This window comes from Stegostoma tigrinum, chromosome 46 (assembly GCF_030684315.1).
Source record: "Stegostoma tigrinum isolate sSteTig4 chromosome 46, sSteTig4.hap1, whole genome shotgun sequence".
In the NCBI taxonomy this organism is placed as follows: Eukaryota; Metazoa; Chordata; class Chondrichthyes; order Orectolobiformes; family Stegostomatidae; genus Stegostoma; species Stegostoma tigrinum.
The window spans coordinates 5,425,854-5,440,853 of NC_081399.1; the positions used below are offsets into that span (position 1 = coordinate 5,425,854).

At 49.3% G+C, this 15,000-nt stretch overlaps 1 protein-coding gene across 1 annotated transcript in view; it reads left to right on the top strand.

Moving 5' to 3' along the window:
• The window catches only part of LOC132207374 (scavenger receptor cysteine-rich type 1 protein M130-like), a 50,179-nt gene that overhangs the window by 2,252 nt on the left and 32,927 nt on the right, over nucleotides 1-15,000 (top strand). Inside the window, exons 2-3 of the mRNA XM_059642792.1 lie at nucleotides 11,304-11,327; nucleotides 13,055-13,078. Coding sequence (XP_059498775.1) covers nucleotides 11,304-11,327; nucleotides 13,055-13,078 — 48 coding nt within the window. The remainder of the gene's footprint in view (nucleotides 1-11,303; nucleotides 11,328-13,054; nucleotides 13,079-15,000) is intronic.

Consider the following 15,000-nt stretch of genomic DNA (forward strand, 5'->3'; position numbering starts at 1 on the left):
ACCTCAACCTTCTCCTCTCCATGTAGAACAGTCCCCAACTTAAGAGCCATAGGTCCTTTGGCCCATCATGTCTGTGTTAACTAACCACCACTAAACCATAATAATCTCATTTACGTACACTTAGCCTCCAATCCTACTATGCCCTGGGGTTCTCATATCTATCCACATCTTGACAACTGAATTTTCTCTTCGCCGATAACAAATAAATTGTTTCTATACTCTCTCCATAGCACTCATATCTTCCCTACAGCATCTAAAGTATAGGGCAGCCCAATAGGGTAAACTCAGCAGATTTCTCTCCCTAAATAACGATCCTAAACAAAAAGAAAACTTTACCACAATTTAATCGTTTCACTGGCTCTTGTGCTGACAAATGTCTCTGCTGGTACACTTCGCTTGGAACTTTCTGGATCATTGGTCCAGTTCTGGAATCTACTCTAACACCAGGGTGCCCACTTCCTCACCCGAAGAAAGTGGGCCGAGCTCGGTGAGATTCTCCTCTCCTGAGGAATGCGGCTCTGGAAACCTCCTGACTCTCGTGTCACAAGCAACGAGATTTCCTGGAGGCCTGGCTTGTCAACCACTTAACAGACATAGAAGTGGACTGCGTCCGTGGTACAAAACCTCAAACATGACAGACCAGAACTTATTGTTTCAGAGCGAAACAGTAAAACAGCCCTTCACCCAGAAGGGAGACAAAACTTTTGCATGAAAACCAGTCAGCTCGGTGAACCAACCGGCACCTCCAACCAAGCTACCAATCTTCATGAAAACATTGAATCTCTTGGCACAGTCTAGTCTGGGTTAGGAAGGTATTTGAGAAGGACACTGAGCCTCGCCCCAACTCAGTCCATTATGTAGAAACAAGGATGGGGACCACTCAGACCCCATTCTCCAGCCTGTCGCACAGGGAACAGCAGGAGGCCATTCAGCCCCTTCTCCAGCCTGTCGCACAGGGAACAGCACCAGGCCATTCAGCCCCTTCTCCAGCCTGTTACACAGGGAACAGCACCAGGCCATTCAGCCCCTTCTCCAGACTGTTACACAGGGAAAAAGGAGGAATCCATTCAGCCCTTTAGACGCACCATACCGTCCCCTTAAATCCAGGCTTGTCTTCACCTCGATATCAATTACCAGCATCGATCTGCACCCAATGGATCAATAATTTTTAAAAAATTGCCGTCTCTCTTGGAAGTGTCCAGCTAAATCCGCAGATTTTTGGGGAAGTAAACTGTCCAAGTTTGCTGTCCCCTTTCAGTGTTACAACGCTTCCTGCCATCAGTCCTGACGGGATGACCTCGCATGTTAAGTTTGTTCTGACTTCTTCTGTCCTCACCCCATCCCAGAGACACAAACTTTTCCAAACCTTCACTGTTAAATCCTTTCAGTCTTGGTTAGATCATCTGCAAACCGTCCCTACTCAAAGAAATATGAGCCGAGAGCAAGTGAGATTTGCTAATTGTTCAAGTGAGTTAACATCCTGCAATCTTTTGTGCATCATTAACGACACGAAGAAAAGATAAACTAGCCGTTCGGATGCGGGGGGGACCACCTCTGAGTGAGATACTCTAGATGGGGTCTAATTACTACTTTGTAACATGACTAATTATAAATGCAATGGACAGCGAAGAAGGTCACCTCAGAGAGCAGCAGGACCTTGATCAGACGGGCCAATGGGCCGAGGAGAGGCAGATGGAGTTTAATTGAGATAAATGTGAGGTGTTGCATTTTGAAAAGGCGCATCAGGGCAGGGCTTATACACTTAATGGGAAGGTCCTGGGGAGTGTTGCTGAACAAAGAGAGCTTGGAGTGCAGGTTCATAGTTCCTTGAAAGTGGAATTGCAGGTAGACAGGGCAGTGAGGGAGGTGTTTGGGACACTTGCCTTTATGGGTCAGTGCATTGAGTGGAGGAGTTGGGAGGGTCATGTTGTGGTTGTACAGGACATTGGTTTGGAACACTTCCGGAATACTACGTTCAATTCTGGTCTCCCTGCTGCAGGAAGGATGTTGCGGAAGCTTGAATGGGCTCAGAAAAGATTTACAAGGATGTTGCCAGGGTTGGAGGGTTTGAGCTACAGGGAGAAGCTGAATAGCTGGGGCTATTTTCCCCGGAGTGTCGGAGGCTGAGGTGTGACCAGAGAGAGGTTTATAAAATCATGAGGGGCATGGATGGGGTGAATAGACAAGGTCTTTTCCCCAGGATGGGGGAAGTCCAAAACTGGAGGGGCATTGGTTTAAGGTGAGAGGGGAAAGATTTAAAAGGGATCTGAGGGGTAACTATTTCACACAGAGGGTGGTGCGTGTATGGAATGAGCTGCCAGAGGAAGTGGTGGGGGCTGGCACAGTTACAGCATTTAAAAGGCATCTGGATGGGGGCATGAGGGAAGGGCGTAGATGGATATGGGCCAAATGCTGGCAAATGGGACTAGATTGATTTAAGATGTCTGGTTGGCATGGATAAGTTGTGAGTATTTCATGCTGTATAGTTTTATGATTCTATGAACTGTCTAAAGTTCCTTTCTATGTTGCTGTATCACACTGGGAGTCACTGTGTACAGTCCCTGTCTCTGTATCACACTGGGAGTCACTGTGTACAGTTCCAGTCTCTGTATCACACTGGGAGTCACTGTGTACAGTTCCTGTCTCTGTATCACACTGGGAGTTACTGTGTACAGTTCCCGGTCTCTGTATCACACTGGGAGTCACTGTGTACAGTTCCTGTCTCTGTATCACACTGGGAGTCACTGTGTACAGTTCCAGTCTCTGTATCACACTGGGAGTCACTGTGTACAGTTCCTGTCTCTGTATCACACTGGGAGTTACTGTGTACAGTTCCCAGTCTCTGTATCACACTGGGATTCACTGTGTACAGTCCCTGTCTCTGTATCACACTGGGAGTCACTGTGTACAGTCCCAGTCTCTGTATCGCACTGGGAGTCACTGTGTACAGTTCTGGTCTCTAATTAGAGGCCGGAACTGAGTCCGAGAGTGATGAAAAGAGATTTACCTGAATTGTTACAGAATTGAATAACTTTGGCAGTTGGAAAAAGATCGAATGCATTGGGGCTTTTTCGCTTGAGAAGGGGAATTTGAATGGCCACCTTTTCTCTAAAGTGATGAAAGGGATTTTGAAGGGTAGGCGTAGAGAAAGTGCTTCGCCTCTTGGTGGAGAACAGAGCTGGGGATCAGTGAGCCCTCAACGAACATCATAGGGAATTCATGAGAGACCCTGTTACCAACACAGTGAGTGCTGTCCTCACTCTGATAGAAGTCGTGGGGGTACATGGTATTGCTGTGTTTGAGGGGCAGTGGATAAAATCGTGAGGATGAAAGGAAATGCTGATGGAGTGAGATGAAGAGGAGGTGAAATTGTTCCTGGAACTTGGGGATGATTTGATTCGGATATTGAGCCTTATCATAATTCATGGAATTTTGATGTTCTTCATTGCTCAGACCACGGAGTGGAGATGTTAAGACATCATGTTGGGGCTGTACAGGTAGTTGGTGAGGCCTCTTCTGGAATATTGTAACCAGTTTTCGTTGCCCAGTTATCGGAAGGATATTATTAAGCTGGAGAGGGTTCAAAAGGGATCAGCCAGTATGTTGCCGGAAATGGCAGGTTCGAGTTATGGGGAGAGGCTGGGGCTGTGGAGTGTAGGACATTGAACATTGACCTGAGGAAAGTTTATAAAATCATGAGGGGCACAGATAAAGTGAGCAGCTCGTGTCTTTTCCCTAGGGTGGGCGATTTCAAGACTAGGGGGCATATTTTTCGGGCAAGAGGAGAAGGATTTTAAAAAGGCACGATCGGCAACTTTTTGACATGGAGAGTGGTTCGTGTGTGGATTGAACTGCCAGAGGGAGTGGAGGATGTGGGCACAGTTACAATGTTAGAATGACACTTGGATAAATTCACAGAAAGCTTGGAGGGATATGGGTCAGGTAGGTGACCAGTTTGGTTTGGGATTTACGGTCGGCATGGGCGGGTTGGGCCGAAGGGTCTGCTTCGGTGCTGTATGGCTCTATTCACTCATGGGACGTGGGCGTCATTGATGGGGCTGGCATTTGTTGCCCCATCCCTAGTTGTCCCTTGAGAAGGTGGGTAGCGAGATGTCTTCTTGAGCCGCTGCAGTCCACGTGCACCTTCATGCTCTCGGAGAGGAAATCCACTACCACATCCCCCCCACACCCCAAGATATTACTCAGGAGGATTTTGGAGGGCCTGGTTCCTGTCGTATTCTAGTCTTTTCCTGTGCCCAGGTGGACACACGGTTGTCCACCCTGCTTCATGTCTCATTTTGAGACTTCTTTTTGATTAATACAACCTTGTGGCTCATTGGGCTGTTTCAGAGTCAACCGTATTGCTGTGCGTCTGGAGTCACATGCCAGTCAAGCTGGGTGGGGATGGCAGATGTCTTCCCTAAAGGGCATTAATCAACCAGATAGGCTCATTCCGCACCTACCAGATAATTGGCACTGCCCATCGAGAGATTCTTAATGCAAGGTTTTCATTTTCAGATAGAATGAAGCCCTGGTGGGATTCGAGCCCCAGAACATTAGCTGGGCCCCTGGACTAACACACTGGCGATAACTCCACGTGGAATTTTAACGGCCCACGGGAGGTTTCAAATAAGAAAGGGAAATGGGTGAATGATCACCAGATTAAAAAAAAACCCACCTCCATTTGGGAAACCAGAGAGGGGTTGGTCGCATGTGTACCACAAAGATGAGGCATGAGGTGCGGTGGCTATATCAGGGATCAAAGGTTGCGGGGTTGGGGAGCGGAAGGCAGGAGAGTGGGGCTGAGAAACTCATCAGCCATGATCGAACAGCAGAGCACGCTTGATGGGCCGAAAGGCCTGGTTCTGCCCCAGTCCCCCAGAGAGAGATATTGTCTCCGGCTTTAGCTCTCTAGGATTGCTGGTATAGCTTTTGTCTAAACCACACGAGCAGGTGTGATGTTTGATCCTCACGTGCAGAGCGAAACCAACTGATGCTGACTGCTGTTCACAGACAATGCAAAAACCGTGAAGGCCAAGAGACAAAGGAAAGGTACAGTAGACAGTTTCTCACTCGGAGAACATTCGTTTAAACTTGGTGCGAGTTGCTAGAGCCAGACACTATTTTACATGTAATATACTCATTTACAAAAGGCTTAGACCTCAGTCGATTTAACCTAACTCCACGTGTTTTAGCTCTGGGCCCCTCAGCACAGGGATCCTGGCCCAGCTTACCGAGCTCCAAAAACAGTTCTTGATTGGAAAGGCCCAGGCTCTAATCTCGGCCTAGTGTTCAGGCAGCCCTGTCGCACCCAGCCTACCAAGCTCCAAAAACACATCCTGATTGGAAAGGCCCAGGCTCTAATCTCGGCCTAGTGTTCAGGCAGCTCTGTTGCACCCAGCCTACCGAGCTCCAAAAACACGTCTTGATTGGAAAGGCCCAGGCTGTAATCTCGGCCTAGTGTTCAGGCAGCTCTGTTGCACCCAGCCTACCAAGCTCCAAAAACACGTCTTGATTGGAGAGGCCCAGGCTCGAACATCGGCCTAGTGTTCAGGCAGCCCTGTCGCACCCAGCCTACCAAGCTCCAAAAACACATCCTGATTGGAAAGGCCCAGGCTCTAATCTCGGCCTAGTGTTCAGGCAGCTCTGTCGCACCCAGCCTACCGAGCTCCAAAAACACGTCTTGATTGGAAAGGCCCAGGCTCTAATCTCGGCCTAGTGTTCAGGCAGCCCTGTTGCACCCAGCCTACCGAGCTCCAAAAACACATCCTGATTGGAAAGGCCCAGGCTCTAATCTCGGCCTACTGTTCAGGCAACCCTGTCGCACCCAGCCTACCGAGCTCCAAAAACACGTCTTGATTGGAAAGGCCCGGGTTCCAATATCGACCTAATTCTCAAGCACCGGAAATCCGCATCAGGTTCAGAAGGCTCAGGCTCTATCGTCAGCCTAGTCTTCAGGCAGCCTGCTGCCCAATGAGCTGACCTGTCCTGATCAGGGCGACACCTCAGGTTTACTGGAGCCTCGCAGACACACTCAGCACAGGAGAGGTGCCTTCGGGCCATTACCCCTGGGCCAGGCCTAGGCCTCTTTGCAGGTGAACAGGAAGCCAGAATTTCAGTAACACTGCATTGCTCCTGCCTCATTCTGCCTCAAAGAGCTTTACAGGTCAATGAGGCACTTGGAAGTGACAATGCTGTTTCCGTGGATGAACTGCAGTGACTAATTTTGTGCATAGCAAGATCCCACCCCTGGCCAGGCGATAAAGAACTGGATAACCTCATTTCTTGCGACAGTAGGATAAATATTGACCAGGAGGAAGCGCCGCAGAATGTTTATGCTCTCCCAGTGCCTCTCCCCAACCCCACAGAGGCAAGACGAGATGGCTCCCTCCCCACCACCCCACAGACGGAGGCATCGATCAGCTTTGTGTCACAATTGTCCGATAGGCCCTCGTATTGATGTCAAGTTGAGATTGAATCGGTGCCTGCATCTCTGCTGTGTGGAAAGAGGCCATTCGCCCCATCGAGCCCGTACCGAACCCTCCGAAGAGCGTCCCACCCAGACCCATCCAACCCCGCAAACCTGCATTCATCCCTGCCGATCGTCCTAGCCTACACACCCTCAAACACTACAGACTAATTTCCCATGGCCGAACCACCCCCCCCACTCACTTGCACTTCCATGCTTATGAGGAACTTGAATTCCAAGGTTTATTTTGATCTCCCCTTCCTATGCCACGTCCCACCCCACCCCACCCCACCCCACCCCACAGAACTAAATGTTAAATTCCCTCAGTCTGATAAAAGCAGGAATTCACAGCGTTATGACTGAAGCGTTTACATAGGCTTCGCAATTAATTTGGGGGATTTTATCTGCAAGTAGCCCGTGCTACAGAGAGAATTAGCTGCGGCAGTTATATAAAGATTTGACGGCACGGAAATTCGATCCAATCGGTGCAAACCGACCGAGAGTTCAAAACTGGAGGGCACGATTAAAAGCGAAAGGAGGCAGATTTAAGAGGGACCTGAGGAGCAGCTCTCTTACACAGGGAGTGGTTCATGTGTGGAATGAGCTGCCCGATGAAGAAGTGGATTACAACATTTAAAAGACATTTGGAATGAGTAGGGGGTAGTAGGAACCGCAGATGCTGGAGAATCTGAGATAACAAAGGTGTGGAGCTGGATGAACACAGCAGGCCAAGCAGCATCAGAGGAGCAGGAAGGCTGACGCTTCGGGCCAAGACCCTTCTTCTGAAAGACCCTTCTTCATCTTCTTCCTCCTCAAGATGCTGCTTGGCCTGCTGTGTTCATCCAGCCCCACACCTTGTTATCTCACATTCTCCAGCATCTGCAGTTCCTGTTACCCCTCTGCCCCTCTGATGCTGCTTGGCCTGCTGTGTTCATCCAGCCCCACACCATGTTATCTCACATTCTCCAGCATCTGCAGCTCCTGTTACCCCTCTGCTCCTCTGATGCTGCTTGGCCTGATGTGTTCATCCAGCCCCACACCGTGTTATCTCACATTCTCCAGCATCTGCAGCTCCTGTTACCCCTCTGCTCCTCTGACGCTGCTTGGCCTGCTGTGTTCATCCAGCCCCACACCTTGTTATCTCACATTCTCCAGCATCTGCAGCTCCTGTTACCCCTCTGCCCCTCTGATGCTGCTTGGCCTGCTGTGTTCATCCAGCCCCACACCTTGTTATCTCACATTCTCCAGCATCTGCAGTTCCTGTTACCCCTCTGCTCCTCTGATGCTACTTGGCCTGCTGTGTTCATCCAGCCCCACACCATGTTATCTCTGGAATGAGTAGGAAATGTTTAGAGGGATATGGGCCAAATGCAGGCAATTTTGGAGCACTGTGCACACTCTGGTTGCCCAGAAAGGAGATAATTAAATTGCGGAAGAGATGTACCAAAACTTGCCCTCGCTGGCAGCGAGGAAACAATAGCTTATAGCGAATTTGCCGTGGACTCACCCTTCATTGTAGAACAAAGGTGGCGAGAGTGAAGTGTGTGGGTGTGGGTGAGGGGGTAACTGTATCCACTGTGTTTGAGCCCAGTCGGGGTAAACACTTTACCCAGTCTGGGAAAGACATAAACCGAGACTTCGAAAGTACTCCCGTGCAGTTTCGCTCTGCAGACGAGAGAAAACAAACAGAAACTATCTGAAATGTCACGGGGGTGTGGGGGGTCATGAACGAAAGCAAAAGCCCCTCTGCATTCGAGAACGAGAGCAGCGAGGGGATGGTTCTGGGGTGGGATGAACTGGATGGGAACTGAAGCCAAAATGTCGGCGAAAATGTTTCAAGAGAGGTAAAGGGAGTCAACCAAAAAATTAGGGGCTTGTCTTCGGATAACAAGGTGTGGGGCTGGATGGACACAGCAGGACAAGCAGCATCAGAGGAGCAGAGGGGCAACAGGAGCTGCAGATGCTGGAGAATGTGAGATAACATGGTGTGGGGCTGGATGAACACAGCAGGCCAAGCAGCATCAGAGGAGCAGAGGGGCAACAGGAGCTGCAGATGCTGGAGAATGTGAGATAACAAGGTGTGGAGCTGGATGAACACAGCAGGCCAAGCAGCATCAGAGGAGCAGAGGGGTAACAGGAACTGCAGATGCTGGAGAATGTGAGATAACAAGGTGTGGGGCTGGATGAACACAGCAGGACAAGCAGCATCAGAGGGGCAGAGGGGTAACAGGAACTGCAGATGCTGGCGAATGTGAGATAACAAGGTGTGGAGCTGGATGAACACAGCAGGCCAAGCAGCAGAATTCTGATGAAGGGTCTAGGCCCGAAATGTCAGCTTTCCTGCTCCTCTGATGCTGCTTGGCCTGAGGTTCATCCAGCTCCACACCTTGTTATCTCAGATTCTGCAGCGTCCGCAGTTCCTACTGTCTCTGTCTTCAGATGTTTGCACGAGTGCAGATTTGGTGCACATCTTTGAGATATTGAGGGTAGACAGACAGATAGGATTTCTCTGCTGCCTGGGGAGTTTGGAGGGGTAGGGGAGAGAGAGTCGAAAACTTTTGAGTCAGCTCATTCAGAAGCGAAATGAGAACGGGACGCTCGATCGGTTTTACATCTGAGGTTGCTAGGGAACTTTTCGCCGAAGATACTTGAGGAGATATCTTTTTATTTCTGAAAAAGGATTTGTTTTGTGTGGGGCATGGGTGACGCCAGCATTATATCCCGCTCCCTCCCCCCCACCTCCTCCCAAGTGGGTGTGGAGTCACATATATACCAGTTCTTGTAAACGTGGCAGATTTCCTTTCCCCTAAAAGATAGTCATGAAGCAGACAGTTTGTCACAATGGTTGTCATTTGAGCGACCATTTTAATTTTATTAAAACGGTACGACTTTGGAAGTTTTTCATAAACATAGAAAATAGGTGCAGGCGCAGGCCATTCGGCCCTCAGAGATCCTGCTCCACCGTTCAATATGATCGTGGCTGATTGTCAGATTCGGTCCCCTGTTCTCCACTTTCTTCCTCCACCGCCTCTGATCGCTTTGTGCTCCCGGTTCTGGACGCCCTGGGCATCAGGGACATCCTTCGTGCGTTCGCCCTCGTCAGGAAAGGAAAATGAATTCAAACTTGACCCTCAACTGTTAGAATATCAGCCTGAGATACGAGATTACTAGGCCAGTAAGATCACCTCTACCCACAAGTGATCCGACACAGTATTGTGCTCTCGCTGGGCCTGATATCGTTGAATAGCAGAATAAGCTTGAGGATTATAATAGCACTCACTGCATCCTGTATGATCATGGGTAGAATTGTATTTTTCAGACAGCGATAGACACACCTCACCCCAGTGTAATCACTCCACGGTTGGCAACAACACCTCCAAACGCCTGGATTCTAACCTACGGATATCCTAACCTTAAATATTTCTGCCTTTCTCTCTCTCTCTGTGCCTCTCTCTCCTTTTCCCTCTCTCTATCTCTCTCTCTCCCTCTCTCTGATTCCTGTCTTGCTCTCTGTCTCTCCGATTCTCTGTCTGTCTCTCTCTGTCCCTCTACTCCCTCTGTCTCTCTCTCTCTCTCTCTCTCTCTCCCCTCCCTCTTCATTTAAGACATCCCGAAAACCCTTCCTCCCTCGTCCAGGCTTCTTAGCTGCCAGTTCCAATCTCTCCTCGTGTGTTGCCCGTGGCTTGTGTGACAAACCTTGGGGCATGTTGTTAACTGTGTCGGAGGCGCTGGCTAAATGCAGTGGGTTGTTGTTGACGGAAGTTTGGAAGATGTTAACCAAAACATCTGCCTCTGGGGTATTTAACCTGATAAGCATGACCTCTGCAAAAATCGAGGGCGTATCAACGACCAGAATGAAATCATCCAGCTGACTGTAACAGAGCTAGTCCGGTAACTGACCCATGTTTCCCAAAACCAGAAGGGTTCAAACTTTTTAAAGCGGAGGATAAGCGACAGCTAATGTGCGCGCAGTGAATTTCATTTTTGTTGCAAACAAATGGCCTTTATTCATACAAGATCTTCATGTAGGTTTGCGGTTACTGAAGAGGTTCGGACATGGGCTTTTCACAGAAAGTACTGACATTCCATGCAATTCCAAACAGCCCCAAGGCATTCTGCACTTATACAGGACAGGGTTTGCAACAGTGATGTGCATTCCCTGTACTTCAACGAGGTCACTCTAGCGGCTAATATTGGGACCCCTGTCTGATCTTAAAAATGCTGGCTGCCTTTTTTGTTTTATTTAATTTCAGGAGGTGTTTCCATGAGCAACTGAATGGTATTTTTTCCCACTGCCGACAGTGCCCGCTCCCTCAGCACTGACCCTCCGACAGTGCCCGCTCCCTCAGCACTGATCCTCCGACAGTGCCTGCTCCCTCAGCACTGACCGTCTGACAGTGCCCGATCCCTCAGCACTGACCCTCCGACAGTGCCCGCTCCCTCAACACTGACCCTCTGACAGTGCCCGCTCCCTCAGCACTGACCCTCTGACAGTGCCTGCTCCCTCAGCACTGACCCTCCGACAGTGCTCTGCCCCTGCCACGCTGTACCCACAATTGTGTTGAGTATGGGCATCCAGGAACGCCTGTTAATTTACCAGGCGTGACTCTGTCTCTCTCTTTCTCTCGAGAAAGGTATGAATCCACAGTCTTCCACTGCAATATTTTGGTCATCCCTAAGCCACAAGTTAACAGTTGAGTGCCAGCATGGAGGCGATGGGCCAAAGGGTCTTTCCTGTGTGAGCAACCTCGATAATCAGTTGATAAATTATGAAATCTTCAGATCTCACGTTCCCTGAGCCACATTCTGATTGATATTTTGTTTTGTGTTTCAGGAACTTCAGCACAGAGAAACATTGGTTTGTATCTCCTTTATATTTCATTCAGTCAAATTTATTCAGTTGTGACTTTTTTCATCTAAGTAACTCTTTCTATTGAAATATATTTGTCCCGCTCAAATATTTTCATGACTTCTATCCAATTCTTAATTCTCGCAACCGGCCAACTGTGAAGCCACATTTGACACAGAGACACAACACGCACACAATGTCCTGAACAACATCCTCTCAAAGTGTGACCAACATTTACAAGTAACTAGAACAAAGATTTTATTGTAGAGAATAACAAAGTTATTGAGCAAACTATTTTGCAATCATCAAAGAAATAGAGACAAGATTTAATAGTCGTTGCATCAGTAATGAAAGTGTGTCCTCTGTCTATTATTGTTGCAGACGTATTGCTTCCAAATTTTGCGGGTTGAAAATTTGAAGCCAGAGTTCAGCCGCTGTGATGGTTACCGTAGCTGAACAGTTAATGTACTTCTGATGTTAATGTGCTAATGCCTGAGTTAATGTGTTCTGAGTCGGCCGAGCAGCCTTTGTGAGAAAGGGGGCAAGAGGTGCATTTCTGTGCTTAAGGCAAACGCAGAATGCCTGGACTGCGTCAGCAGAACTGAAAGACATTTTCTATTGAATTGAGAATCTCCGCACCAACCCCCCCCCCCCCACACCCCAGCGACTCCCACGCACCCCCCGCCCCGTCCCTGGGAGTACGTGTTTAAAAATGGTTCACCATACAGCTCGAAGCTGACATGGTACTGTGTTAACACTTGAAGGGTCACTGCCAAGGCAGCGCTAGATCAGTTGTGAAAATTGACTTTCTCCGTTGGGAGCACCTCTTCCTATCTCCAAGGAGCAGGAAACCTGACTTTTCGGGTTGGGACCCTTCCTCAGAAAAAGAGTCTCGACCCGAAACATCAACTTTCCTGCTCCCCTGATGCTACCTGGCCCTGCTGTGCTCCTCCAGCTGTAGAGTTAACAGCTCATCCAAACCTTCTCTCACATGGCCCAGTGGTTAGCGCTATTGTCTTCCAGGGACCCTCAGGTGACTCTCTGTGTGAGGTTTGCACATTCTCACTGCTACTGGAGATAATGGGAACTGCAGATGCTGGAGAATTCCAAGATAATAAAATGTGAGGCTGGATGAACACAGCAGGCCAAGCAGCATCTCAGGAGCCCAAAGCTCTCTCTGATGAAGGGTCTAGGCCCGAAACGTCAGCTTTTGTGCTCCTGAGATGCTGCTTGGCCTGCTGTGTTCATCCAGCCTCACATTTTATTACCTCACTGCTACTGTGCGGATTTCCTCCCACAGCCCAGGTTAGGTGGATCTAGCTGTGCTAAATTGCCCGTTGTATCCAGGGTTTGAGCAGGCTAGGTGAATTAGCCATAGGAAACGCAGGGAGTGCATCTCAGGGAGACTGAAGATGGACTGAACGGCCTGCTCCCACACAGTAGGGATTTTATGAGTGAATCAACAAAGAGAGTCGCTCACTTATCAGACGATCTGTCTAAATTTTTTCAAGATCCAATCTGCACTTTTTGCACAATATGTTATAATAAAATACTTGTTACTCAGTTATCGACCGTCGCACGCTTGTTCAAGTAAACTGGTATGCCAGCACAGAGGTGACGGGCCGAAGGATTTTCTCTGTGTGATAGATCTCTCTAAGCTGTTGGTAAATTCTGAATATTCATATCTCGCATTCCCAAAGGAGCATTCTCATCAGATGTTTTATTTTATTTTTCAGGAGCATCAACACCTCGAGCTTTTGGTTTGTATCTTTTTATATTTCCCTCCATCAAAATATTTCAGTCAGGAGTTTTATGAAAGGAACTCCTCTTGCAATAAAGTATTATTGTCCTGCTCAATTTCTTCCCTCCACTATCTCTATGCAGACCAGAATTCTCATCTGGCTAATTGTAAAGCAATGTGTGGTACTGACAAACAAGCACACAGACGCACGCTCACACTGTCACACTGTCACACTCTCACACACGCACACACGCACACAGACACACACACGCGCACACACACACACGCACACACACACACATACTCATTTACAGTTTTACACACACACACACGCAGTCGCGCACACAGTCTCACACACACACACACACTCACACATTCAGACACACACACAATCACACTCACACACAGTCACAAACACACACACACACTTACACACATAGGCACACATACTCACTCACACACAGTTATACACACACACAGGCAAACTCACTCACACAGTCTTACACACACACACGTGCACACACAGTCTCGTGCACACACGCGTGCACACACTGTCTCGCACACACACACACACACACACAACGCTCTAACACGCACATTCTCTCTCTCTCTCTCTCACACACACACTCACACTCTCTATCTCAGGATGGGTAAAGTATCCACATGCTCTGTTCCCTGAAGCTGTTACGGGACCCTTGCACAGGAGCTCCTCCAATCACAGATAACCACCATCCCGCTTTGGTAGCTATAACAGAGAGCCTGTTATTGGAGGGACACCAAGAGTGAGAGAAAGGGAACACTTGATTGGTGGAGCTGGAGAGAGACTAGATCTCTGATGGGATCAATCCGTTGCTTGCAAGGAGTGCGGTTTCCTTCTATTGGAAAGCCCAAGATTCTAAAATGTTGGCATTTAGGTCACAGAAAACATGATGTGAGCACTGGGCTGCACAGCTACACCTTGTTCCTCTAGAAGGCTGGAGAAGAGGCCGAATGGCCTCCTCCTGTTCCCTGTGTAACAGGCTGGAGAAGGGGCTGAGTGGCCTCCTGCCGTTCCCTGTGTAGCAGGCTGCAGAAGGGGCTGAATGGCCTCCTGTCGTTCCCTGTGTAACAGGCTGGAGAAGGGGCTGAATGGCCTCCTGCTGTTCACTGTGTAACAGGCTGGAGGTGGGGCCGAATGGCCTCCTGCTGTTCACTGTGTAACAGGCTGGAGATGGGGCCGAATGGCCTCCTGCTGTTCACTGTGTAACAGGCTGGAGAAGGGGCTGAATGGCCTCCTCCTGTCCCCCTGTGTAACAGGCTGGAGAAGGGGCTGAATGGCCTCCTGCTGTTCCCCTGTGTAACAGGCTGGGGAAGGGGCTGAATGACCTCCTGCTGTTCCCCTGTGTAACAGGCTGGAGAAGGGGCTGAATGGCTGATGCAGTCTGTTTCTGTCACCTCCCACACCCAGAGGGTGCAGAGCACCGTGGTGAGGCCTGATACGCCTCTCTCATACCCCACCCCTCCACTCCCACTCCAGCTCAGCCCCCACTCCCCCAAACTGAGATTCAGGGAGACAGACCGGAGCCGGGAGTTAATTCCCTGTGAGTCCTCGACATTCCTTCCATGGATGTGAAACTCAAGCTATTGTTCACATCTAACCACTTCCTCCCAGCCCCCCCACACGGTGACACACTGAAAAAACAACTAAAAACCTGTTCTCAGCACATTCTGAAAACCCACTCTCTTCGCTCATACTGCATGCCATCCCTGTCCTGGGACAGAGTAGAGGGAGCTTCACTCTGTATCTAACCCCGTGCTGTCCCTGTCCCTGGGAGTGTTTGATGGGGGGGACAGTGTAGAGGGAGCTTTACTCTTTATCTATCCCCGTGCTGTCCCTGTCCCTGGGAGTGTTTGATGGGGGGGAGAGTGTAGAGGGAGCTTTACTCTTTATCTATCCCCGTG